The sequence below is a fragment of the Paralichthys olivaceus genome, chromosome 9 (assembly GCF_024713975.1).
Source record: "Paralichthys olivaceus isolate ysfri-2021 chromosome 9, ASM2471397v2, whole genome shotgun sequence".
NCBI classification, from domain to species: Eukaryota; Metazoa; Chordata; class Actinopteri; order Pleuronectiformes; family Paralichthyidae; genus Paralichthys; species Paralichthys olivaceus.
This window is the reverse complement of record NC_091101.1, coordinates 14,952,534-14,973,604: the sequence shown is the minus strand read 5'-3', so window position 1 is coordinate 14,973,604 and position 21,071 is coordinate 14,952,534. Positions and strand designations below refer to the sequence as shown.

At 39.7% G+C, this 21,071-nt stretch overlaps 2 protein-coding genes and 4 non-coding genes across 7 annotated transcripts; 1 reads left to right on the top strand and 5 right to left on the bottom strand.

Annotated features, from left to right (window-relative positions):
* Positions 1 to 419: 419 nt before the first annotated feature.
* On the bottom strand, positions 420 to 491 carry trnaw-cca (transfer RNA tryptophan (anticodon CCA)). The gene has a single exon. It is a non-coding gene; the product is annotated as a tRNA-Trp (tRNA).
* A 228-nt stretch (positions 492 to 719) lies between these two features.
* trnaw-cca (transfer RNA tryptophan (anticodon CCA)) lies at positions 720 to 791 on the bottom strand. The gene has a single exon. It is a non-coding gene; the product is annotated as a tRNA-Trp (tRNA).
* A 314-nt stretch (positions 792 to 1,105) lies between these two features.
* On the bottom strand, positions 1,106 to 1,177 carry trnaw-cca (transfer RNA tryptophan (anticodon CCA)). The gene has a single exon. It is a non-coding gene; the product is annotated as a tRNA-Trp (tRNA).
* Positions 1,178 to 1,679: 502 nt separating this feature from the next.
* trnaw-cca (transfer RNA tryptophan (anticodon CCA)) lies at positions 1,680 to 1,751 on the bottom strand. Its single transcript has one exon. It is a non-coding gene; the product is annotated as a tRNA-Trp (tRNA).
* A 1,277-nt stretch (positions 1,752 to 3,028) lies between these two features.
* LOC109628820 (uncharacterized) lies at positions 3,029 to 4,751 on the bottom strand. The gene is made up of 5 exons (XM_020086227.2): positions 4,649 to 4,751; positions 4,521 to 4,576; positions 4,167 to 4,451; positions 3,170 to 3,800; positions 3,029 to 3,093 (listed from the first exon to the last, which is right to left on the bottom strand). Exons 1-4 carry the CDS (start codon positions 4,672 to 4,674, stop codon positions 3,190 to 3,192), a joined length of 978 nt encoding a protein of 325 aa, XP_019941786.1. The 5' UTR covers positions 4,675 to 4,751; the 3' UTR covers positions 3,029 to 3,093; positions 3,170 to 3,189.
* slc43a3b (solute carrier family 43 member 3b) lies at positions 4,690 to 19,803 on the top strand. Of its 2 annotated transcripts, XM_020086213.2 has the most exons (14): positions 4,690 to 4,823; positions 6,889 to 7,027; positions 11,889 to 12,197; positions 12,320 to 12,449; positions 14,238 to 14,284; positions 14,418 to 14,494; positions 15,070 to 15,162; positions 15,253 to 15,392; positions 16,011 to 16,120; positions 16,230 to 16,373; positions 16,876 to 16,983; positions 17,100 to 17,286; positions 18,461 to 18,584; positions 18,679 to 19,803. In XM_020086213.2, exons 3-14 carry the CDS (start codon positions 12,011 to 12,013, stop codon positions 18,772 to 18,774), a joined length of 1,443 nt encoding a protein of 480 aa, XP_019941772.1. In that variant the 5' UTR covers positions 4,690 to 4,823; positions 6,889 to 7,027; positions 11,889 to 12,010; the 3' UTR covers positions 18,775 to 19,803. The 2 variants fall into 2 exon arrangements, with proteins under 2 accessions (XP_019941772.1, XP_069387876.1); XM_069531775.1 differs by lacking the exons at positions 4,690 to 4,823; positions 6,889 to 7,027 and adding an exon at positions 11,329 to 11,471.
* Positions 19,804 to 21,071: the final 1,268 nt, after the last annotated feature.

The window sequence follows — 21,071 nt, the reverse complement described above, 5'->3', positions numbered from 1 at the left end:
GGATGTGGATGAAGAGCCTGCTGGAGTTTTAAAAAAGCAAAATAATGATAAGATAAGATACGATAATACTTTATTAGTCCCACAATGGGGGGATTTGCAGTATTACAGCAGCAAGAGTCAAAAAGAAACTCATCATTACTTCAGCAGACATTCTGTTCCTCATGATATGAACAAACAACCTTCTGATTTGGGGTCAGACATGCTACCATCATGTGCCACAAGATCTGTGATTGGAAACCGCCATGATCCTTAAGACGAGTGCAGTACAAGTGCAAAGGCCTTTAATAAACATACAAAAGCCAATGAGTTGGTTTGCATGTAAGATATTTCATTATTTAATCAAGTGAAGGCAGTGAGTGCTCATTAATATATAACTGTGGTAAATGTCCTTGAAAATTCAAGCATCATGATCTTTCTTTTGACCTTGACGTGATTTGAACACGCAGCCTTCTGATCTGGAGTCAGACGCGCTACCATTGCGCCACAAGGTCTATGGGATTGCCCAGTTATGATACTTTAAAACGATGCAATACAAGTGCAAAGGTCATCAATAATTATATGAGAGCGAATGTGTTCTTTGTACATGAAGATGTGAATTGATTTTTTTGATGAGTGATGGCCCAGAATGCACGTTAACATGTCACCCTAAATGTTGGTGGTGAACTGGTGACTAAAATATCCTGAAACAGAGGACAGGACAGAATTTCCAATTAACCTTTTGACCTTGACGTGATTTGAACACGCAGCCTTCTGATCTGGAGTCAGACGCGCTACCATTGCGCCACAAGGTCTGTAAACTTAAGTTGTAATAGCAATTAAGAAAGATGCAATAAAAGTGCGATTGCAACAAATCGTTGATGTGACAATGTCTGTGTTCAGAAGTTATGTTACTTTAGACAGATGCAGTACAAGTCCAAAGGCCATCAATAAATCAGAAAACAAATCAGAACAGATGCGTTCTTTGGAGAAAAGATTTTTCCTGAATATTAAAAACATTTCTGCAGAAATCAGAGTAGATGTTTGGTGATTGAAACATTATCATCTAATGATTTCTAAACTAACAATCTGGAAATGCACAGACGACAGCATTTATAACACATCTTTTTGACCCTGATGTGATTTGAACACACAGCCTTCTGATCTGGAGTCAGATGCGCTACCATTGCGCCACAAGGTCTGAGAAATCAAACACTGATGTTAGTATAGAAGGATGAAATGGAAGCTCGTCAATAAAACCAAATTGAACATTGAGTTATTCCCTGATATGGAGTTTTCTTTAAGTTGCTTAGATTTGTGCACAACTGTAAGGTGCACCCAATGCTGTGGATAGACGGATACAATTGAAAACATGATTCCTTCTGACCTCGATGTGATTTTAACATGCAGCCTTCTGATCTGGAGTCAGACTCGCTACCATTGGGCCACAAAGTGTTGTATTTTGATATTGTCATGTTACTTTAAATGTATGCAATACAAGTGCAAAGGCCAATCTATAAAGCAGTTTCCAAAACAGAGTGAACAAATTACTTGCACAGAACATTTTCCCTGATCATGTGCTGGTGGAGAGCAACAACTAACATGTCTGCAGAATTTGGGTGAGTGAAATATTATCTATTGAGTTCTAACCCTCCTCACAACCCAGAAGCACCACATGTGACACTGTTCTGCAGAAACTTGTTTGACCTTGACGTGATTTGAACACGCAGCCTTCTGATCTGGAGTCAGACGCGCTACCATTGCGCCACAAGGTCTATGGTATGGAACAGTAATGCCACTTTAAAGAGATGCAACATTTAGTTTTTGATATATATAAATCATAGGCTGTATCAGAGAAGGCAAGAGGTCAAGGTTACCAACTGCAAGATATAGTGCACCCATAGGTGTTGAAGTTAGCTCAGAGCTTCTGACTACAATTAAGGTTCACACAACTTTTTGTACATAGTGTGACAGCTTATCTTCTGTATCGCTGTGGAGAAGGACCACTGCATCCAAGAGTAAAAGGTTTGTGTCTCATTGAGTTCAAAAGGGATAGTTTGACCCTAGTGGGATTGTAGACTTCAGCAGTTAGATGTGCTACCAGCGTCAATTTTCTTTTAAACAGAAAGCAGCTGCGTATGTCAGATATTAGTCTTAATTTTCCACATCTGATAAATTTTCACTTTGGTCAAACGTCTTCAAATGGACATGAATCATTTAAGGTAGGGGGTCTCAAACTCCTGGCCCAATTGCGGCCCGCTGGACGATATTTTGTGGCCCCCTACTTGACAAAGTTTAGTGTTCGTGCAGCCTGCGCGTTTATCTCAAACACACCTTTTTGTCGAGTCGTTTCGTGGGCCCTGCTTGCCCTGACAGCTTCCGGTGGCATTTGTTGTCAAGTTAGCCAAAGCGAATTAGAAGCGTTAGTCACTTGATTGAAACTGTTCATGTTCTGAAGAACTGCTGATGTTGAAGAACTGTTCATCATAAAGATTGAGATGGTTGGATAAGTTGTATGTTTTGGAATACCTGAAACCCTTTTTTTGTGGAGCACTTGATGCAGCCCAGCCTCACCCAGACTCTACCTCCTGCAGCCCCCCGGTAAATTGAGTTTGAGACCCCTGATTTAAGGGGTTTTCAAATCAAACACTTGTTTTCTGAAGACATCTACCAGAATGGTCTGTTTTTTAAATTTTATTTTACTGCAAAGTTTGTCTACCAATATTTCTGTTTTCTGCCATTTCATTTAAAAAAATACCATGTTAAAAAAAAAAAAAAGGGACTTCAACAACTGACAGAAGGGGGTGGGGTTAAAGAGCATTTGGTATAGCAGTTTTCCCCTAATAGTTTGGGTACGTGTGTGTGTGTGTGTTTTTCTCCCCCCATCAACTTTTCAAATGCATCCCTTTCCAGACTCCATGATGCACATTAAGACCAAAGGACACTGCATATTAAAGCAATATTTCTCCTTGATTGTCACCACCATAAACATTTAATTACACTGCCATGTGGAACAGTTCCTTCACATGTCAATAAATTCATGAATCGTAAGTATATGAAAAGGTCTTTTATTGAATTCTGTGAAATCCTGCTGGAGGGATCCACCTCTTAACCATACTGAAAGACAAGAGTTCACCATTAGCACAAGTAAAAAGAAAAGACGAAGAACTTTTGTGCAAGATTGTCAATTTACCTTGACTGGGTTAGACAATCCTAACCATATCTTTCAAAAGGTGGTCGCATGGCAGTTTTACGGGAAGAAGCGGATCGGACAGCTGCTGCTGCACCACCACGTTTAGAGACACCCTTTGCAGGAGCCTTAAGAGCCTCAGTGGTCAGAGGGGCTTCAAACTCAGTGGGAGTGTTGACTAGCTGTGAGGGAGCACGGTAGGGAAGGTAATCTCTCACATAGTGAGCATCTTTCCAGTTGTCATTCCCCTGCTCAAAGCTGCTACTGAACTGACTGAATGTGCCAGTTGGATAGTTGCCAGTCAGGAACCTGTAGTCATAGTAAGGATAAACGATCCAGCCTCTAGCAGGTCCAATGCCTGGCTGCGGTGGGCTGATGTAGCTTTCTTCACGAGATTCATCCCGAGGGAGAGGAATCATGTAAGCATACTTTGGTTCAGGAGGTGGTGGCAGGGAGGCTTGCTCCTCAGTCTCCGACTGGTAGTTGCCGCTCTCAGTGCTTTTTTCATAATGGGACAGCTCCCCTGCCTGGTACGCTGGTCGAAGAGGGGGACTCACATAAATTTCACTGCTGGATTCAACATCTGGGGTTTCCTCATCACCAAAGACAGGAGGTGCAACAAGCCAGTTGATCTCTAGAGAGAGGTGGGAAGAAAAAAAAAGAAAAAGATTTGCTTGAGATTTAAGGGTCACAGAAATTAGCATTTTAATAATCTAGTAAAGGCCTGCATTTAAAATCCTACCAAAGGAGGTTTTTACACAACAGGTGTGTGCAGAGATAAATTCAGAGGCTCTAATAAGTTGCCAGAAAATCATTGTCACAATTTTTAAACTGATCAGTCATTGAACACCTGTCAGGGCCAGGCCCTATTCTACTCATTGATGGTTTTGAAGTATTAGTAACAGTTAAGTGTAGAAAGTAAAAAAGTTCTTCTAAACAGTTATCAGCATTTCATAAATCTGCACATGAATCCTTTTCTATCAAGTGACAAATATTCTACCTTTTGGGGCAGATTGAACTCCAGCTCCTGACTGTGTTGGGCCTGCAGGATTTCTCCTCGCTGCACTGCCTGTGAACTGAACAGGTCTGGAAGAAGAACCAGAGCCAGCAGATGCAGCTAGCTCAGGCTCCGGTTCTGACATAGGCAAAGATGGTGCAGCATCTTCCTCAGGATAAGCACCTTCAGGCACATTTCCAGGTGAATACAGGCTGGAAGGCACCCTCTGGTTAGAGTGAGGACTTGGATACATGTAACTCCCACGAGAGGATGCACCAGGATTAAAGCCTGAATACAAGAAGGGTTATTCAGACATGAAGTTTACTGACGCATGTTTTAACAAGACTGTGATATTACCTTTCTTGACAGGGCCGCAGCACATGTCCACAATCAGCAGAGCCCAGAGGGAAGCCCTGAAATTATTTAAAATCAAACACAAGTTCCCAAACAGACAAATTGCCCATGAAACAAGACCAGCAACTTACCCCAAGAAGAATTGCAGAGTCAACATGTTGAAGGCTCACACTGAAGAAGCAGATGGAGGTGCAGGTTTATATATGCTGCTGGCCCTGATCAATCCCAGTTTAACAATGGACAGCTGTTGGTGATTGACAGCTCAGACCTCAGCACATTGTCTGAATGAGGATCAGGTGCAACAAGGTTGGTTGCGTCTCTCCATTACCTCATTGTTTACTGTATGTTGAATGAAAAAAATTATGTTTTATTTATGTCTGATTATTTTAACTGTCGGTGTGTAGGAACCTAATGCAGCACAGAATTAACTTTAATTGTATTGCAATCATGCAGCACTTTTAAGTTATGAATAAATCTTTAGTTCAATGGACAGAGGAAATGATCAAATTATGCTTTCATAGGAAATCATAACCTGAAATCAGTTGTCCATTTATGACATGATGTCTTAAATCATGTTCTCATTCACACAACTCAACGTTAGTACCAACTTTGGGCTGATCTGATTTATATGTCAATTTATTCATATTTTAGCCTTTTTTTATTATTTGACATACCTTTTTTAAATGTACTTTAATATTTTTAGATTATTTATCTTGTAATGCATTACATTTTATTAATTTGACTCACTTTAATACATCTATTCTCTCTAAGAATGTGATGATTATATTATTTTTGTTGTATGAAAAGTTCTGGTTTTTCAGTCAGAAAACATCATTTTTTTAACATATAGTGCTCAAAGTCTGGAGATTCAAAAGTAATCGGACACATTAAGTCAAACAAAATCATCATATTTAATATTTTATTGGAAATTCTCTGCAGTCAATGACTGAACCATTGACACCACTAGATGCAGCTCAGTGAGACTGAGAAGAAAATAATCCACTTCTTAAACCTGAAAAGTTCTTTGGTTGTTTTGTTTGTATGTTTGGGATAATCATAGAGCTGCTGGATGAGTAAATGTTTTCATATCTGATCTTAAAAAAATCATGTTGCTTCCATCAGCAGTGAAAATCTTCAGTAAAGGCCAGCGTGCCAGTTCCACTGGCAGCCATGCAGGCCCGAGCCATAACAGAACCAGCTCCATGTTTAAAAGATGAGCTTTAGGTCACAAGCTGCATGTTTCCTCTTCATTGCCAACTTCAGTATCTGTTAACATATTATAAATTGCTTTTCATATCCCAAACTGTAACATGGAGTGGAGTAAAGAGTGCATTATTCATTATATGTCTAAAGTGGCATTAAATACAAGTTAAGATTAAATAATTTAATGACTTCAAACGTTGCTATAGTATTTCATTGTGTATCTTATTTACAGTTTTTTATTACAGGGGGAAAAAAAAGGTAATGCAGTTTTTACAAAATGGTCACACGATGGCGCCATCATACAAAAACTTAGTAAAGGTAACTTCCTCTGTGTCACTGTATAGAGGGGTTATAGTGATGAAGAGACAAAGACTGAGATACACTCCATGATCTACTATATGATCCGATATAAACTGGAAAAATATTTAATATTTAATGCCTCCATTCCTCTTTCCATGAGTGGATCAAGAGCAACAGTTATTTGTGGGTCATTGATATTAATTAACATTAAACACTTTTCATTAAGTAAATCAGCTGCAGATTGTTCAACAGATTGATCATCATTTTGTGACACTGACAGGTGAGTGGCAGCCTCTTGGAGATCGTGGAGCTGAAAGAAAAATAACACAAGAGCATATTTTCACATATTTCTTTGAAAGATAAACATTTCTTTGAAACTTAAAGATCGATTTAAGCATCGATTGATTGAATATTTGAGTTCTTTATTGACAAAATAATAGAAGAACAGAAATAAGATCTTGCAAAGATGTATTCAATCTTAAATCTATATTTTTAAAATCCAGTTTTAGATGATCAACAATCTATGTGAGTGAGAAAAGAGAAAGAGAACAAGTAAGAAAAATAAGAAAGAGAAGTGAGAAAGGTGTTCACATTAGTTTGACCGTTTAGAAGAAAATGTTCCTTTAACCATGTATATGTCCGTGTATATAAACATTTTGATATGTTAATATGTTGATCATCAGCAACTTTCGCAATGCAGACCTTCAAAGAACTGAAAAATGTCCATGAGCAAGTGACTCAAGAGAATCCAGAGAAGGTATAAAGGGAAGGGGGCACTTGGACCTGGAGGAGTCAGGATGAGCAGCAGCAACAGCAGCAGCACAGAGGCTGACTTACATGTATGTGTTTTTATCTGATGGCAAAACAGAAGTGTGTGCACCCACGCCCATCCTGTCAGCAGCGGCCGCAGCATGTGGGTCCTCCCCACTGGGCCCCTGCGTCTTATGGGACGAACAATATGTGGATGGTGTGGACAATGGGGCTGCGGTAGGAGGACATAGCCCCACGTAAGTAAAGCTATACATCCTCCCACTACAAGACTCCAGACAACTGCTAAATAGATCAGAGGCTTTTTGCTTTTTCTCTCTGATCCTGACTCTGACTTATCACACGACTGTGTGACTGTGTGTGTGTGTGTGTGTGTGTGTGTGTGTGTGTGTGTGTGTGTGTGTGTGTGTGTGTGTGTGTGTGTGTGTGTGTGTGTGTGTGTGTGTGTGTGTGTGTGTGTCCTGACCAGTGCAGTGACTTCATCATAACACCACTGATTAACTATGTCATATGTCTGTGTGCAGAATTTTTTTTTACGCCATCAAACACTTTAGCTTTAAACATGTTTGTTTTGCTGATTCTCACCATTGTGCAGCTGCTTTGCTCTGGTTTGTAAGTAAAGAGTTGACTTGTTTGTAGTTTTACTGTTTGTATCCACTGATTTATTTTCAACTCTGTCCCTTTAAATAGAACTGTGGAATGTGAATCCCAACAGATTTCTAGATGTTACCATTAGTTTACTGGCTGTCACTGTTAGACATATTTGATTTTCCTCAGATTTATCAAGTGTTGGTCATTGTCAGCTTAAAGACAAAAACTACAACTTTCACTCAGAGGCAAGAGTCTGTCAACTTTAAAGAAATCACATGTGTTATGATGATTATTGCCTGATATCAACATTTTATCCTGAAATAATTTTTCGCCATATGGTCCAGCCATAGCAGTAGGTCACAGTTATAATTTTGACCCGTCCAGGCTTTGTATTTGTTTGTTTGTCAGCAGGATTACGCAAAAAAATGATTCAACCAATTTCCCTGAAACTTTGTAGAGTGGTGGGGCACGACCACATAAAGAACCCCTTACATATTGGTGTGGCTCCGGATCAGAGAGTTGATCCAGGAAAAAAAGATAATTTATTTTAGCATTTTCCACAATTTGGTGCAGATCCATTTAAAAATCCAGATATGATGAACTCAAACTTGGTTTTATAAGGGGACTGTTGGGCGTTGGTGGAGGTCTGTGCTCTCTATTGCTATTCTAGTTGTTGCTGTTCTTGTGACTTCTGCACGTCACTTTTATGTTTGTTGATGCTCTACCAGGCCTGATATACTGTCTTCACTTCCTTACTTGTGACAAGGGTTTCCTCTCTTCAGCACGATGCTCTATGACATAATTCCAATGTCCAGCCATGAAAACACTAAACATTCAATTATTTATGTGTGCGTCTAAATTCCACCATCATTCTACTTGGGACTACTGTCTGTGATGATCCCAAGAAGAAATAGGACATACATTTCAGAGGCAACTGTCATTGGAGATGTGAGTTACTGCTTACTCTTAAACCATCATCGTAAACATAAAGTAGATTAAGATTTAGAGATTTAGATTAACAAATAGGTCAGTCCTCCGCACACACGTCTGCTCATGCAGTTATACATACATAAAAGACAAATACAGTACATAAAAATCATTTTGTGACGAGAGTAAAACTAGAGTCCTCACTTAAACTTTACAGTCATGGCCTCATGTCAAACCCGGTCAAGCATGAGAAAAAACAATATGAAATGTGTAACTGTGTAACATGCACGGTGCAAACAGTCTGTGTAACAGAGTCTCATTAACAGAGGTGCAGTATTTTTCTTGGGTTAAAATCTGCTGCTCTTGAATGTTCAAACATGAACCTGGTGTGTGTTTAACCCTGCAGGAGGGCGGGCGAAGTGGAGCTGATTCAATGAAACTGAGTTCACTGAGTTTAGTCCATTTCACATTAACCTTTATACCCATTTATTCAAGTTTACTTATATTCTGGAAAAATGTACTTGATCATCATTGAACATTAATGTGTGATATGGACCTAACCTGTGCAGCATTAATGCACATGCATGTGAAAACGCTGTCATTCACAAGATTGCATCATTTGAGGACTTTGTCATCAGATCTCATCATGTGGCATTTCATCCTCATCCTAAACATTTTTAGAAAGAAGAAGTCGAGAGTGAGGTGGAGAAACATGAGTCCCGTGGTTCATCTCTGTGCTTTGAATATGATGACATGTTTTATTAATATCAAGTTGCTGATATCAGCTCTTACTGTTTCGCACGACAGCAGAGTGTCAGTTCTGCTTATGCAAACATAGAAACATGCACACGCATACACTCCTCCGAGCCCCAGCTCCATTCATGCCTTACCCTTAACTAAAATGAATCATTTTAAGATTGCCTGATTCACACCACAATGATTCTGCTCCATTTCAATTAGTGACATCGGCTGTATCAAAACACACGCTCCTACTTTCTCCCAAAGGAGAAATAGTTTTGAAAAATATTAATCTAGATGTGATCTCAATTCTAAACAAATGGAGATTCTCCAGATTCCAGAATCATGAAGGAACCAACCAACCTAAAGGACGGATCTCCAAACAGGCGAAGTGATAAACTACCTGGATTCTTATAGACCCACAAAAAGCCCCAGAAATCCCAACTGTTTGCCAACAGGCGGGCGATTAAATGATCAACTTGTTTGGGACGTGCACCGTGAAAGCACAGTTCACGAGTCACGAGTCTTTGTTTAAGGTTCATTCTGCATCTAGATGTAGCTGTGAGGCCTAAGTCCATACTCCTGATTTCGAGAATATGAATTGGAGAAGAGGAACACGACACACACTGCGGGAGGAATGGTGAGTCAATAGAGGACTAGCAGTTCATCGTTGCCACAGGGCCCTCAGGCAGGTCGCTCATCGATACTGTAGTTGCCGAGCAGCAGATCTTCCCCACGTCTGTTTTAAGGACGTATCCATGTTGCTTGTTGGTCAGGGTAAGTTCAGTCTAATGAAAGCAAATGCAACCCAGTGCAACACTGTGGCTTTTGTAGATTTCAATAGTTGTTGGACAATAATGGATGTGTGGTTCAGAACAGGAAGTTGTATATGTTTGTGGCTTCAGAGAAAAGCTATACAGATGAATTCATGTTTTGTTATATGATCATGGGATTTGGTGATGATATGAGAAAGTGTCTCAAAGGTCTCAGATTCTGTCTGCTCTCACTCACATGCACATGTGTAAAGTGGTGGTGGTGGTGTTGTGGGTTTTTAGTATAAATTTCAGGAAGTGCAAGCTCTCTCTTTTATAAGTCACATGATGTGAATGTTTAAAGAGAGCTGTGTCTTATGATGCAGTGATGATAGCGGTTATATATACATTTAGATCTCATGAGCGGAGTCGGACTCTCAGCACTGATTTGCATCTCTACCCTCAACGACCAGCAACATCTCCGCTGACCCCCATCAGCTGGATGGATCCCACTCACACAAGAAACCAACATCAGATTAAAAAGAGCCATTAAAAAAGAGTGTTGGCATGCAAATGAAGATTATGTGATGGCATATGCTTTGATTGCTCATCTGCAATGGCAACAGTTGCATGGCAACAACCTTCTAATGGCAGGGATAATGGAAACAACCTACAAACCAGAGTCATACAAATAATATAAGAAAGAAAGAACGAAGAAAAATCTTCCTCTCATCCAACCAGGCACACCTGCTGAAGTGGCTGCTATAAACACAGGATAGTACTTTGTGTTGCCCTTTAACTATGAACTTAATGTGTGGTCATTTACCCCCAAAAAGCTCAAACTAGGTCGTAGACGCATTCTCCAAAATCTTTCTCTGGACCCTCTCAGGAGTCAGAGGAGATTAAGGGAGCAGGAGATGAAACCTTACGCTCCCACACTGACAGAACAGCAGCAAACATCTGTGCTAAAATGCTCCTGTTACTTTCTAATACCTTACTGCTGAAAAGAAGCAATAAAAGGGAAATGTACTATGTATATATAAATATAATCCTAAAAAAATATAATACAATCTTAATGAAAAACACCTTGACCCTGTCACCGAGAGGTGTCTTTCACATCAAATATGCAAAAAGATGTGTGAAGCACACTGTCAGTGTGTGGTCACTTGTTGAATATGCTGGTGTACAAAAGAAACGCACAGAGAGCTGTCTGCAGGGAGGGATGTGCAGCAGCAGGGTATCCCTGACCTGGAGCAATATGTGTACAAATATGATTTTATTCTGCACAAAGGTTATAGGGACCAGCAAGTTTTTCCTCTGGGAGGCCTGTGGCATCATGGGAAGTCATGAGGTACTTGCAGCATCCCTGTCTTCCTGCCTGCTGACAATTGATAAGGTCCATGGATGCTTTGTTCACACATCTAGAGCTAAACCAGTGTCTGGCTGTCAGGGAATGTGGGAGGGTTCATTCTTTGCAGGCCCTGAAGAAGAGGGATTTTCTAGAGAGGAGGACGAGGAGGGGGGGGGGGGGTATATTGTGAAGGGAGGGATCTAGTGAGGGGGAGGAGGGAGAAGAGCTGGACTATATAAATTAGAGAAGTGGAGTAAGAGCAAAGTGGTGTGGTTTGCGAAAACGCATCTTTTTCCGACTCCCACTTGTTTTTCCTGAATACCAGTGAGTTACTGAGGAAAGAAGAGAATATTAACAACATTTTTCTTTTGCAGGATATTTATTTTGTATGGCTTCACCAGATGATTATTTATTTAACATTCGAATATCTTAATATTTTAACTGCTCCTGTTTCTGTGTTTTATGTGCAACCGGTTTCTGACTCAATATAACTTCTGTGGTTTACTGTTTATGTAATTTCTTGCAACTCATCTTTCTTTTGCTCGTGGGATAGCCCAGTTTTGAGCCCAGATGTTTTCATTTTTTGCTCCTGTCTCACTTATGCAACTTTAACCTTGCCTGCTCTTTTTGACATGTGAAGCAATGATTTTTACCATCAAAATGTAATGATGCTGTAAATGTGAATCCTTTTTAAATGCTTTTCAAACTGAGTTATATTTCTCTTTTCTTTCTTTTTACCAGGTGCACTGTGTGTTTGTGTGTGGATCTCTGACTTTGTGCAGTTAATTTCCATGCAGGTGAAAATATAGATCTTCTGTATTATTCCCCTGCATTTGTGTGTTTGTGTGTGTGTGAGTGGGACCATGCCTGGTTTTGAAAATGGCTTGTCAATGCGACGCACCCTCACCTTTGCCACGGGCCTGGTGGAGTGTCTGTGTTTTGCTGGAGCTGTGTTCGGATGGGCTTCGCTTGTTTTCATCTTGAAGACAGAGGGCTACTTCAGCGATCTGTGCGTCAACACCACAGGAGTCAATGGAACTCAGGTCTTAGGTCAGTTTGATGTCCTCACACTCACAGCTCTGAATTCTGCATGTCTGTATTATACAATTATTCTATTCTGCAAAAGGTTTAACAATGTCGTCTCAAATAAATGTGTGTGTGTGTGTGTGTAGATTGCAGTGGACAGGATGAGCAGTTCTCACTTGTCTTCACCATCGCTTCCTTCATGAACAATTTCCTAACGTTGCCCAATGGTTTCCTCTTTGATCATTTTGGCACGACAGTGGCCCGGCTCTTTGGAATGTGAGTACAATACCTTCACACGCGTCACACGAGAGTGAATGGTTCTCTTATCAAATAGTTACTCAGTACAGGACAGTCAGGTTGATAAACACTGATGAGTAAAGAGGAGCAACATGAGCTGTTTGTTAATGTTATTATTAGTGAGAAAAAGTGTTTCCTGCTGGGTTGATCTGCTTGTACACTAACAAGAGGTCTGAACATTTAATGCAGCGAGAATTTATCTTTAGCAAAATGTAAGTGCATCATCTAAGTCTGCATCAGGAAATAACACACCCTGCCCACAACTTGAATTGATGTAAGCTTCGATTCTATCTAAGAGTATCAGAACTCTGTAAGTAGAAAAGGAAATTAATAATCTGACAAAAACTGCTCAGTTAGCAATAACCAAACACCAAAGTACTAGTTAAAAGTTATTTCACTAATTATTGTTATTATTATTAATCAACGAAATGTTGAAAAACATTTGCAATGTTAAAGAAAAGTGAAAGTAAATTCCTTGTTCTGCATCCTGATCTGGATCTACACTAAAATTGATGAGGACTTGCTTGGTTCTTGTCCCATAAAATTCAATTGAGTAGTTTTTGTGTAATTCTGCAACAAAGTTGAATTGAATAACCTCCTTGGCCGAAGTAATGATAACCTCCGGTGAAATGTTAATAATCAGGGTCAAGTATTTTGCTGCATTTTTTTTTTACTGCACTCATATTTTTTTGTGTCCAAATTGAATCATTGAAAACTTAGTACTTACTTAATAACTGTCACTTTAACCTCCAGTTTCTTCACCAAAATGCCCATTATGATCATGATGCTGCAGCCTCTCCTATCAACATCACACTTCTGCCAAACCAAACGTGTTTTCACTGACGATAGACGACCCACTGCCCTCTCCCAGCATGACTCGACTCAGTCTGCCTGTGGTGGATAAGCTAACACTTCTGTGCAGAGGTGTTTGTGCTGTGGTTTCACTCTGTCTGTGGTGTTACCCTCAGAGAGATTCACAAATCTGTTTACTTACAACAGAAGCTATTTTCTCACATGGAGAGAGGCGAGGGTATTGTAGGTCTTTATACTTTGTGTGCAGGAGTGCATGTGTGTGTGTACTTGTTACTTTGTAAGGACTATTTTGAGTACTAAGAAGTAGGGACATTTTGTGAAATCAAGGATATTTTGGCTGCTCCTCACATTGAATACCTCGAGGGATGTTCTCAGCAGACGCACACATAAATATGAAGCATATGAAATACCAAACCCTTGAGAATCTCTAAAGAGCAGTATAATGATTAAGAAACCGAAAAGTTTATAAGACCATAAATCACTTAAAGATGGAGAAGTATTAGAAACATGTTTTTTCCTGCAGATGTTTCTGTTTCCATTGGCTTAGAGTTTATCTGTTTTTTAAGATAACACCGTGCACTGCCCAGTTTATTGCCCTAGATTATCTAAAACCCCAATAACAAAGGGGCACTGAGGACATCATATGTTTCCACTAAAAGAGGGTGGAGGAAAAATAAAAACTTAAGGAATGCAAATAGTTAGAGAAGAGGCGGCAATGAGATGAGGGTGGATCTTAGCTTTGGACAGGCTGAGAGAAGGAAATTAAAAGAATAAAAACTTGGTGGGAACATGTTTTTATTGTATTGAGTGTCACATTTTTCTTTTTATTACTGACGGTGTAGATTTCTATTTATTTTTAACCCGATTTTTGGATTAGCATCTCAAATTCTCTGTTTTGAGATGCTAAAAATGAATAATATGAAGCCTATGGAATTTCATTTTTTCCCCCACTAGATTTCTTTACACCATGGGCACTTTGATGGTGGCCTTCTCCTCTTCAGGTGAAAAATAATTCTTTGTCTGCGTCAGGTTTTCTGCCTTATTTTGTCAACAATTATCAAATATAAAGACTGAAGAGTTACAGCTGACAGATATGGATCCTCATTTCTCCCATTTTGTCCTTTTTTACATCAGCTCTGTCCAACCTGCTCTTCCCAGCTATCACCCTCCTGGCAGTCGGCGGCATCTTGTTTCTGATGACCAACATGCAGGTACTTCACACACATTCATGGAATGTTCAAAAATAGAAAATTCTTGAATTGTTTTGAAAATGAAAGTTGAGATTAGCTCAATATTAAACATTCCTCCCCTGCAACAAATAAATAACTCTGTCACATTCTTTTAGATTTAGTAATATATATATTTGTTTTCTGGATGTCCTCCACGTATCTTTGTTTCTAACATCTAAATCTAAATAGACACATGATCAAGAATCATTAACTCCATCTCGTCCCAAGGTTTGACCTCATGATCTTTGAGATCCTCATGTTCTCCAGATAAAAGTCTTTAGATGAACAAAAGACAAGAGGCTCTGCCCTCAGTGAACTGTTTGAGTACTATAATTAGTGCAATAATATGAATAAAGGGCTTTTCTCAGACCAATCTCTGAGCTTTTTAAATCATAGCGACGCAGTGACACCAAGATCACATCTACATACTCAATCAGGAAAAATAATGTCAAATCACATCAAATGATAGGAGATGGTTACAAAGAGAAAGCCTTTATCACACAGAGGGAGAGACACAACATTCATCTGTTGTGACGATGTGAATTTCTCTCCTGCAGGTTGGAAACTTGTTCGGCTCACATCGTTCCACCATCATCACTTTCTATAACGGAGCCTTTGACTCGTCCTCAGCCCTGTTTTTTATCATCAAGGTGAGAAACATCCAAACGTGGCCCTCTTTGATAGAATCTATTATTCATCTTCTCATGATGATCTCAATCTGCTCTTGTTTTCTCCTGCAGTTGTTACATGAGGTTGGAGTCTCCCTCCGATCCGCCTTCCTCTTCCTGGCGGCCTGCAGCATAATTCATGTGCTCAGGACTTTCTTCTTGTTGCCTAGAAGATTCATTCCCTACCCGCTGCCTGATAACTACACCTACGGGTATGAGTCTGCAGCACGCCATAAACATCACCCCCTCACATGTGTGTCATGTGCTCCTGTGTCATGTGTAAACAGGGCTCATAATTTTGTCTATCAAGACAAAAAGGAAAATCACATGAAATATATACTTATATAATCTACATCAGAATATAACTGAATTTGTTTTTGAAGGATTATTGAAGGTTTAATCACGTTTTCAATTATAAAAGTGTCTTTTAGTCAACTTCACTCACTTGGAGGGACTTAAATTCAAGATTTTCTGATCTGTGCTCTCCAGAAAAACATTGTTTACTGTAAATTGTTTGGGAAAATGTGCTGTTTCTAGGACCTGTATGTTTACACTTGCAACAATAACACTCATAATAACTCATTTTACCTGTGACGAGACAAAATCTGGGCGGGATAGAATTTCCTGTTTGAATTATAAATAGATTAAAAAACTGAATGTTCTGGTCAACGATAAGAACCTTCTTCATCCCTTCTCTCGGTTGAAATATCCATCATATCCTGTTGTGTGATTATTCTGAGTTAGAATTTAACCCCTTAAAAAAAGTGGAATATTTCCCACAGTCCCCTCAGTCTGTCTCTGACTCCACTGTGACCTTTGACCTCTGTCAGGATAACATGCGGTAAATCAACCACCCTGAGCTCCAAAGTGGCGGAGAATGGGAACACGGAGACAGACGAGACGCACGCACCGCTCGACAAGGACGCCCCTGTGAAACAAGGTTTGAGTGTGTGACTGCAGTTTGTGCAATTTACTGTGGCACTGATCTAAACATCCAGATGTGAAAGAATGACTGTATGTCCCATGTGACGTCCCCTCCTCTGTCTCAGAGAAGAGTTTCCGTGAGTGTTTGCTGTCCAGGTTCTTTGTGTTCCACCTGCTCTGGTTGTCGGTGATGCAGCTCAGACATTACCTGTTTATCGGCACCCTCAACCCCATGCTGGATGGGCTGACAGCTGGAGAGCCCTCGCTGGGTAAACACATACATGCACACATCAGCCTGCACTTTAACACATAACTGCACTGGACCAGCTCCTTTTAAATGAATCTGCATTTAATATTTATCGTTTCTCTCTAGGCCAGTGTCCCACCCTTTTACCATCATCCATATCTATCCATTACGTATACCGTTAATTATTTGTTGCAAACACCAGCTGACAGTGGGTGAAAGGTCAATTTTTAAATATATTTTATTGTTTTAGCGGTTGTTTTTTCTTGGGCATATTTTGTGTAAAGTCCCAAAAGTTCTCTGTAAACTGTTAATCCAAGTGCAAATATATTGATTTGATTCTTAGGCAATTTTATAGAATGATTACTTGTATTTAAAGCCCTTTGAGACAAGCTTAGTTTAGAATTATTTACAAATAAACGTATCTTTTTTTACCGCTCTATAACTAAACACTAGTGAGCTTAACAGCATGAAATCACCATTGTTACCTTTCCTCCTTCACACTGATTGCCTGTGTTTCTCTGCAGTGAGCAAGTACATCAATGCCTTTGCCATCACCCAGCTGTGTGGGGTGCTCTGCGCCCCCTGGAACGGCCTCATCATGGACAGACACAAGGGCAAACCTCTTGCTCTGGGTAATTATGACAAATCACCGCAAGCACATGCCACCCCCCCCAAACCAGAGTCTGCAACATGTGTGTTCTCTTGTCATCCTAAGATAACATGCGTTACACACTGTGTTTGTTTCCAGGCGAGAGTGAACAGGAGGCCGACCTGCGGGCCACCGTGCTCTCTCTCTTCCTGACAGCGCTGCAGTGTGTGTTTTTCTCAGTTTGTGCCACCATCCCGTACCTGCCTCTTCAGTACCTCACCTTCATCCTGCAGGTGCTCAACCGCTCCTTCCTCTACGGCGGCAACGCGGCCTTCCTCAGTGTGGCGTGAGTATCAATACACATAGACACACAAAGACAAGCAGTTCTTTTGTGGGCCCACTAATGCATTGTGTTCCCGAGGCAAGAAGAACAGTAGACACATTTTTATAAGCATTAAGACACACTTCATTTTACAAACATACATTTGCGCAGTCGGACTGTAACACATGACTGCACAACAGAGAGCGCTTTATTCATTTCTTGTATTTGTAATTCCTGAAAAAGAAATCACCTGATTACAAGGAGATTTATATTGTTTGTTGTACACCACTTTATGACTTGAATTGAAAAGTACCACACAAATATAATTGTTATTGTCATTATTGGCCTATAATTGTTGTTATTATTTATTAATGTATTTGTCAGCAACTATGAGTCGTCCAGTAAAGCATCTATAGATGTACGATGGCATATTAAAGGTCCAGTGTCCAAAATTTACATTGTCAGTAATCTAATGTAGAATAATCCTCATGATGTTTTCACTAGTTCGTTTCATCTAAATTGTACAAATTCTATTTTTCTTTACCCCAGAAAAGGCCCTTTATATTTAAATACTTTATATTGACATGGAGGGGACTTTCTCTACGGAGGCTGCCATGTTTTTTACATTAGTCCAGACTGGACAAACTAAACAGCTTTTGAGTTTTTATGACAACTAAAGGCTACAACAGGTTCTTTTTAATGTTTGGAAGGAGAGGGTGAGATGAGGGGTGTTCAGCTGCAACATGCAACTTCAACACTCGATATCACTAAATTCTACTCACTGTAACTTTAACAGGAAAGAAAATATATCATAATAGAGTTGGGATTATATATTAATATCACCTGCAGACATGAAAACAACCCAAAACTACAAACACGATAAAATTCAAAAAGATCTGTAACTGTGTCCAACACTAAAAGTCTTTTATGTGACGTGTGTATAATAAAATCATACAAAACTTAAAACTAAATAATGATGATCGCCAGTGTTAAGCTAGGTAGTTACCATCATTTACAAACCTCAAAAGGAAATGCTAAAAGTTAGGGCATGTGCTCACACCCAACTTGAGATAGTCTATGTTTTAAAAGCCCTAATCAGGACAGAAATAAAAATGCAAGTTCTATGAGTTCCTCGTTTTCTGTGCTGATGCTCTGATGAGTCATTTCTCTTTGTCTTGCCGTCCCTTTGTGTTTGTAGTTTCCCGTCTCGTCACTTTGGGAAGCTCTACGGTCTGATCATGGCTCTGTCTGCGGTGGTTGCCTTACTGCAGTATCCCTTCGTCACTCTGGTGAATGGACGTCTGGGTGGAGACCCTTTATATGTGAGTACACGACAGAGCTGGTGAAAAAACTGTGAATCCAGGCCTTTAGCTTCACCATCTCTAAAACACCCCCTCATGTTTGTCTCTCCTCCAGCTGAACATCGCTCTGACACTGCTCAGCCTGCTCGCCTTCATCCATCCCCTCTCCGTTTACCTGCACTGTCGAGGTCTGGCCTCGCAGCGAGCCTAAAGCCAAGCTGCCTTCTCTCAATGTCTGTGAATCGAGACAAAACTTCAAATGTATTTTACATCTGCAGTGACACTGTTACCTCCTCAGTTTGTGTGTTTATGGCTGTGTTGCCACATGGGGGACATAACATCATGCGTTCATAAATGCTTCTCAGATTGTAGTAAAATGTGGCTTTGATACAGTCACAGTGCGATCGCCACACTCCAAAAGCTTGTTCACTTCTATATTGAATGTGGTTCCCAGCCTGCTCTGACTGTATAGGTTACACAAAGTTTGCACAGATATATCAGTTTATTTTTTTATTTTATTTTTACACTGTTCACTATATTTTTTCACTTTCATCTGAGTGCTTTTCTAAATCACTTGGTTACAATGCAACATGTGGTGCTAAAGGTTTTTGGGGGTCTGTTTGTTTTCCTGTTATTGTAAAAAGCTGAAAGAGAAACATTTAGAAGGACGTAAGAGACATCTAGGAGCTAAAATTACAATCACCAGACATGAAACTGAAGCAGTGAAGCCCCTCGGCTGGGGCAAAGGTCATCAACTTTTACTCTATTTACATTTGGCATTAAAATGTGTTTTTAGGTGATTGGGTCACAAGCTTGACCACCTGGATGCAGATTTAGCACAGCTCTGCCCTCTGCTGTTTTACAAACACATGTCACTCCTGTCATTCTCAGGTGTTTAGTATTTATACAGCAGAGTGACACAATTTCTTACGTCAACTCCTACCTGCCAACTGATGTTGACATATAAAGAATTGAGTGTTTCAGTTTTATGTTTTCTCTGTATTTTGTTTCCAAATAGCTGAAGAGCTTTGTTGAAACTGAACTATAAATATGCAAATATTATCATTGTGCTCCAATAAATGAAGTATGCCTTTTGATATGAACTTAAGTGAAGTGGTAAAGGGCATTATTCTATTTTGATACTTTTGCCCAAATAAATATTTCTGTTCTCCACCGTTGAGAAGAATAATGTACAGGTGGCATTACAACAACCGAAAACTATTAAACTGAAACAAATGTACATGAAACATCTCTGGTATCTGTGTTTTACACTAGATGATATTTAAAGGCTTTTCCCAGTTAATTATTTAAAGGTTTAAAGTCTATTTGAACTGACTAATGTATTTAATGCTGCATAATCAGCTGCATTACTAAAATGTAAAATCCACTATGATATGATAGTATCATGGATGTACTTACTATTCAGACTCATGGTCCAGATAAAATACAACATAATTGCATAGAATAAAACGCAATCAAATGCACAAACACAGATATATAAATGAAAGTCAAATAAAGAGATTGTCTCCACAGCTGGGATAGGTAGCGTGTACGGTGCTGCGCTTAATGTTAAATAAAGCCAAGAGGATCTTATTTTCAGAGGGTATAGACTCCTGCCACCACAAACATTTCACTCACTACAAACCATTTAGGTCACATTAGTGATATTCTCACAGCATCATCATGAGCAACTCCAAATTTGACCACAAGTTGGCGGTATAGTGATATGCAGTATACCAAACCTGCACAAAAGAATTGTACAAACATCATCATCTGTCTTTTGATATGTAATAAAATGTCCACAGTATTTTACCTCATTACTGTTTAGATCAATGTTTTTAAACCTGCATTTCCAGGTCAACATTTATATAAACATGCTCAGATTGTAAAAAAAATCAAATGTAGACGTTAATTACAAATCAAAGGTACACACCACAAGTTTTACACATCACGATCAGTTCACTTGTCTTCAGGGGGACAACGCAGCCTGAAAACAGTTGAATTATTTCCTCAGTGGCTTTCTTTCTGTCATCAGGGTTTTCTCAAATTATGCTTGGAATCTGTTGTATTCTCCTGCGTCATGAACCGTGGGCCTGGAGTTGGAGAGCTTCAAGCATTTAGAGGAGGAGGGTCTGACGAATGATGCAATTGAGCTGCATTATGGGAAGTGAAGGATAAAAAGTGAGGGTATTTCAGCCTCTGCTGCAGCGATCTTAACCTTACAAGTACCCCAACTTTATGGATGTGAATCTGTGGAGTGCCTCTTTAAAGAACTCATTTGAGTAGTTTCAGATTTGTATTTTACTGCATCCAAAATGTCCTGTCACTGTGAAGCAATCAGGATATAATGAGTGGGAAAAGGTGATAATGGACAACAGTTGGTGGGGAGACAGAAGCAGACTTGAGCTCAAATGAAAAGCAATGCATTCATCAAAACAGAACAGAACTGACCAAAGGTTTTAACATTGGTCTGATCTGATTTAATGAATGAAGTGGGAAAAACGACTT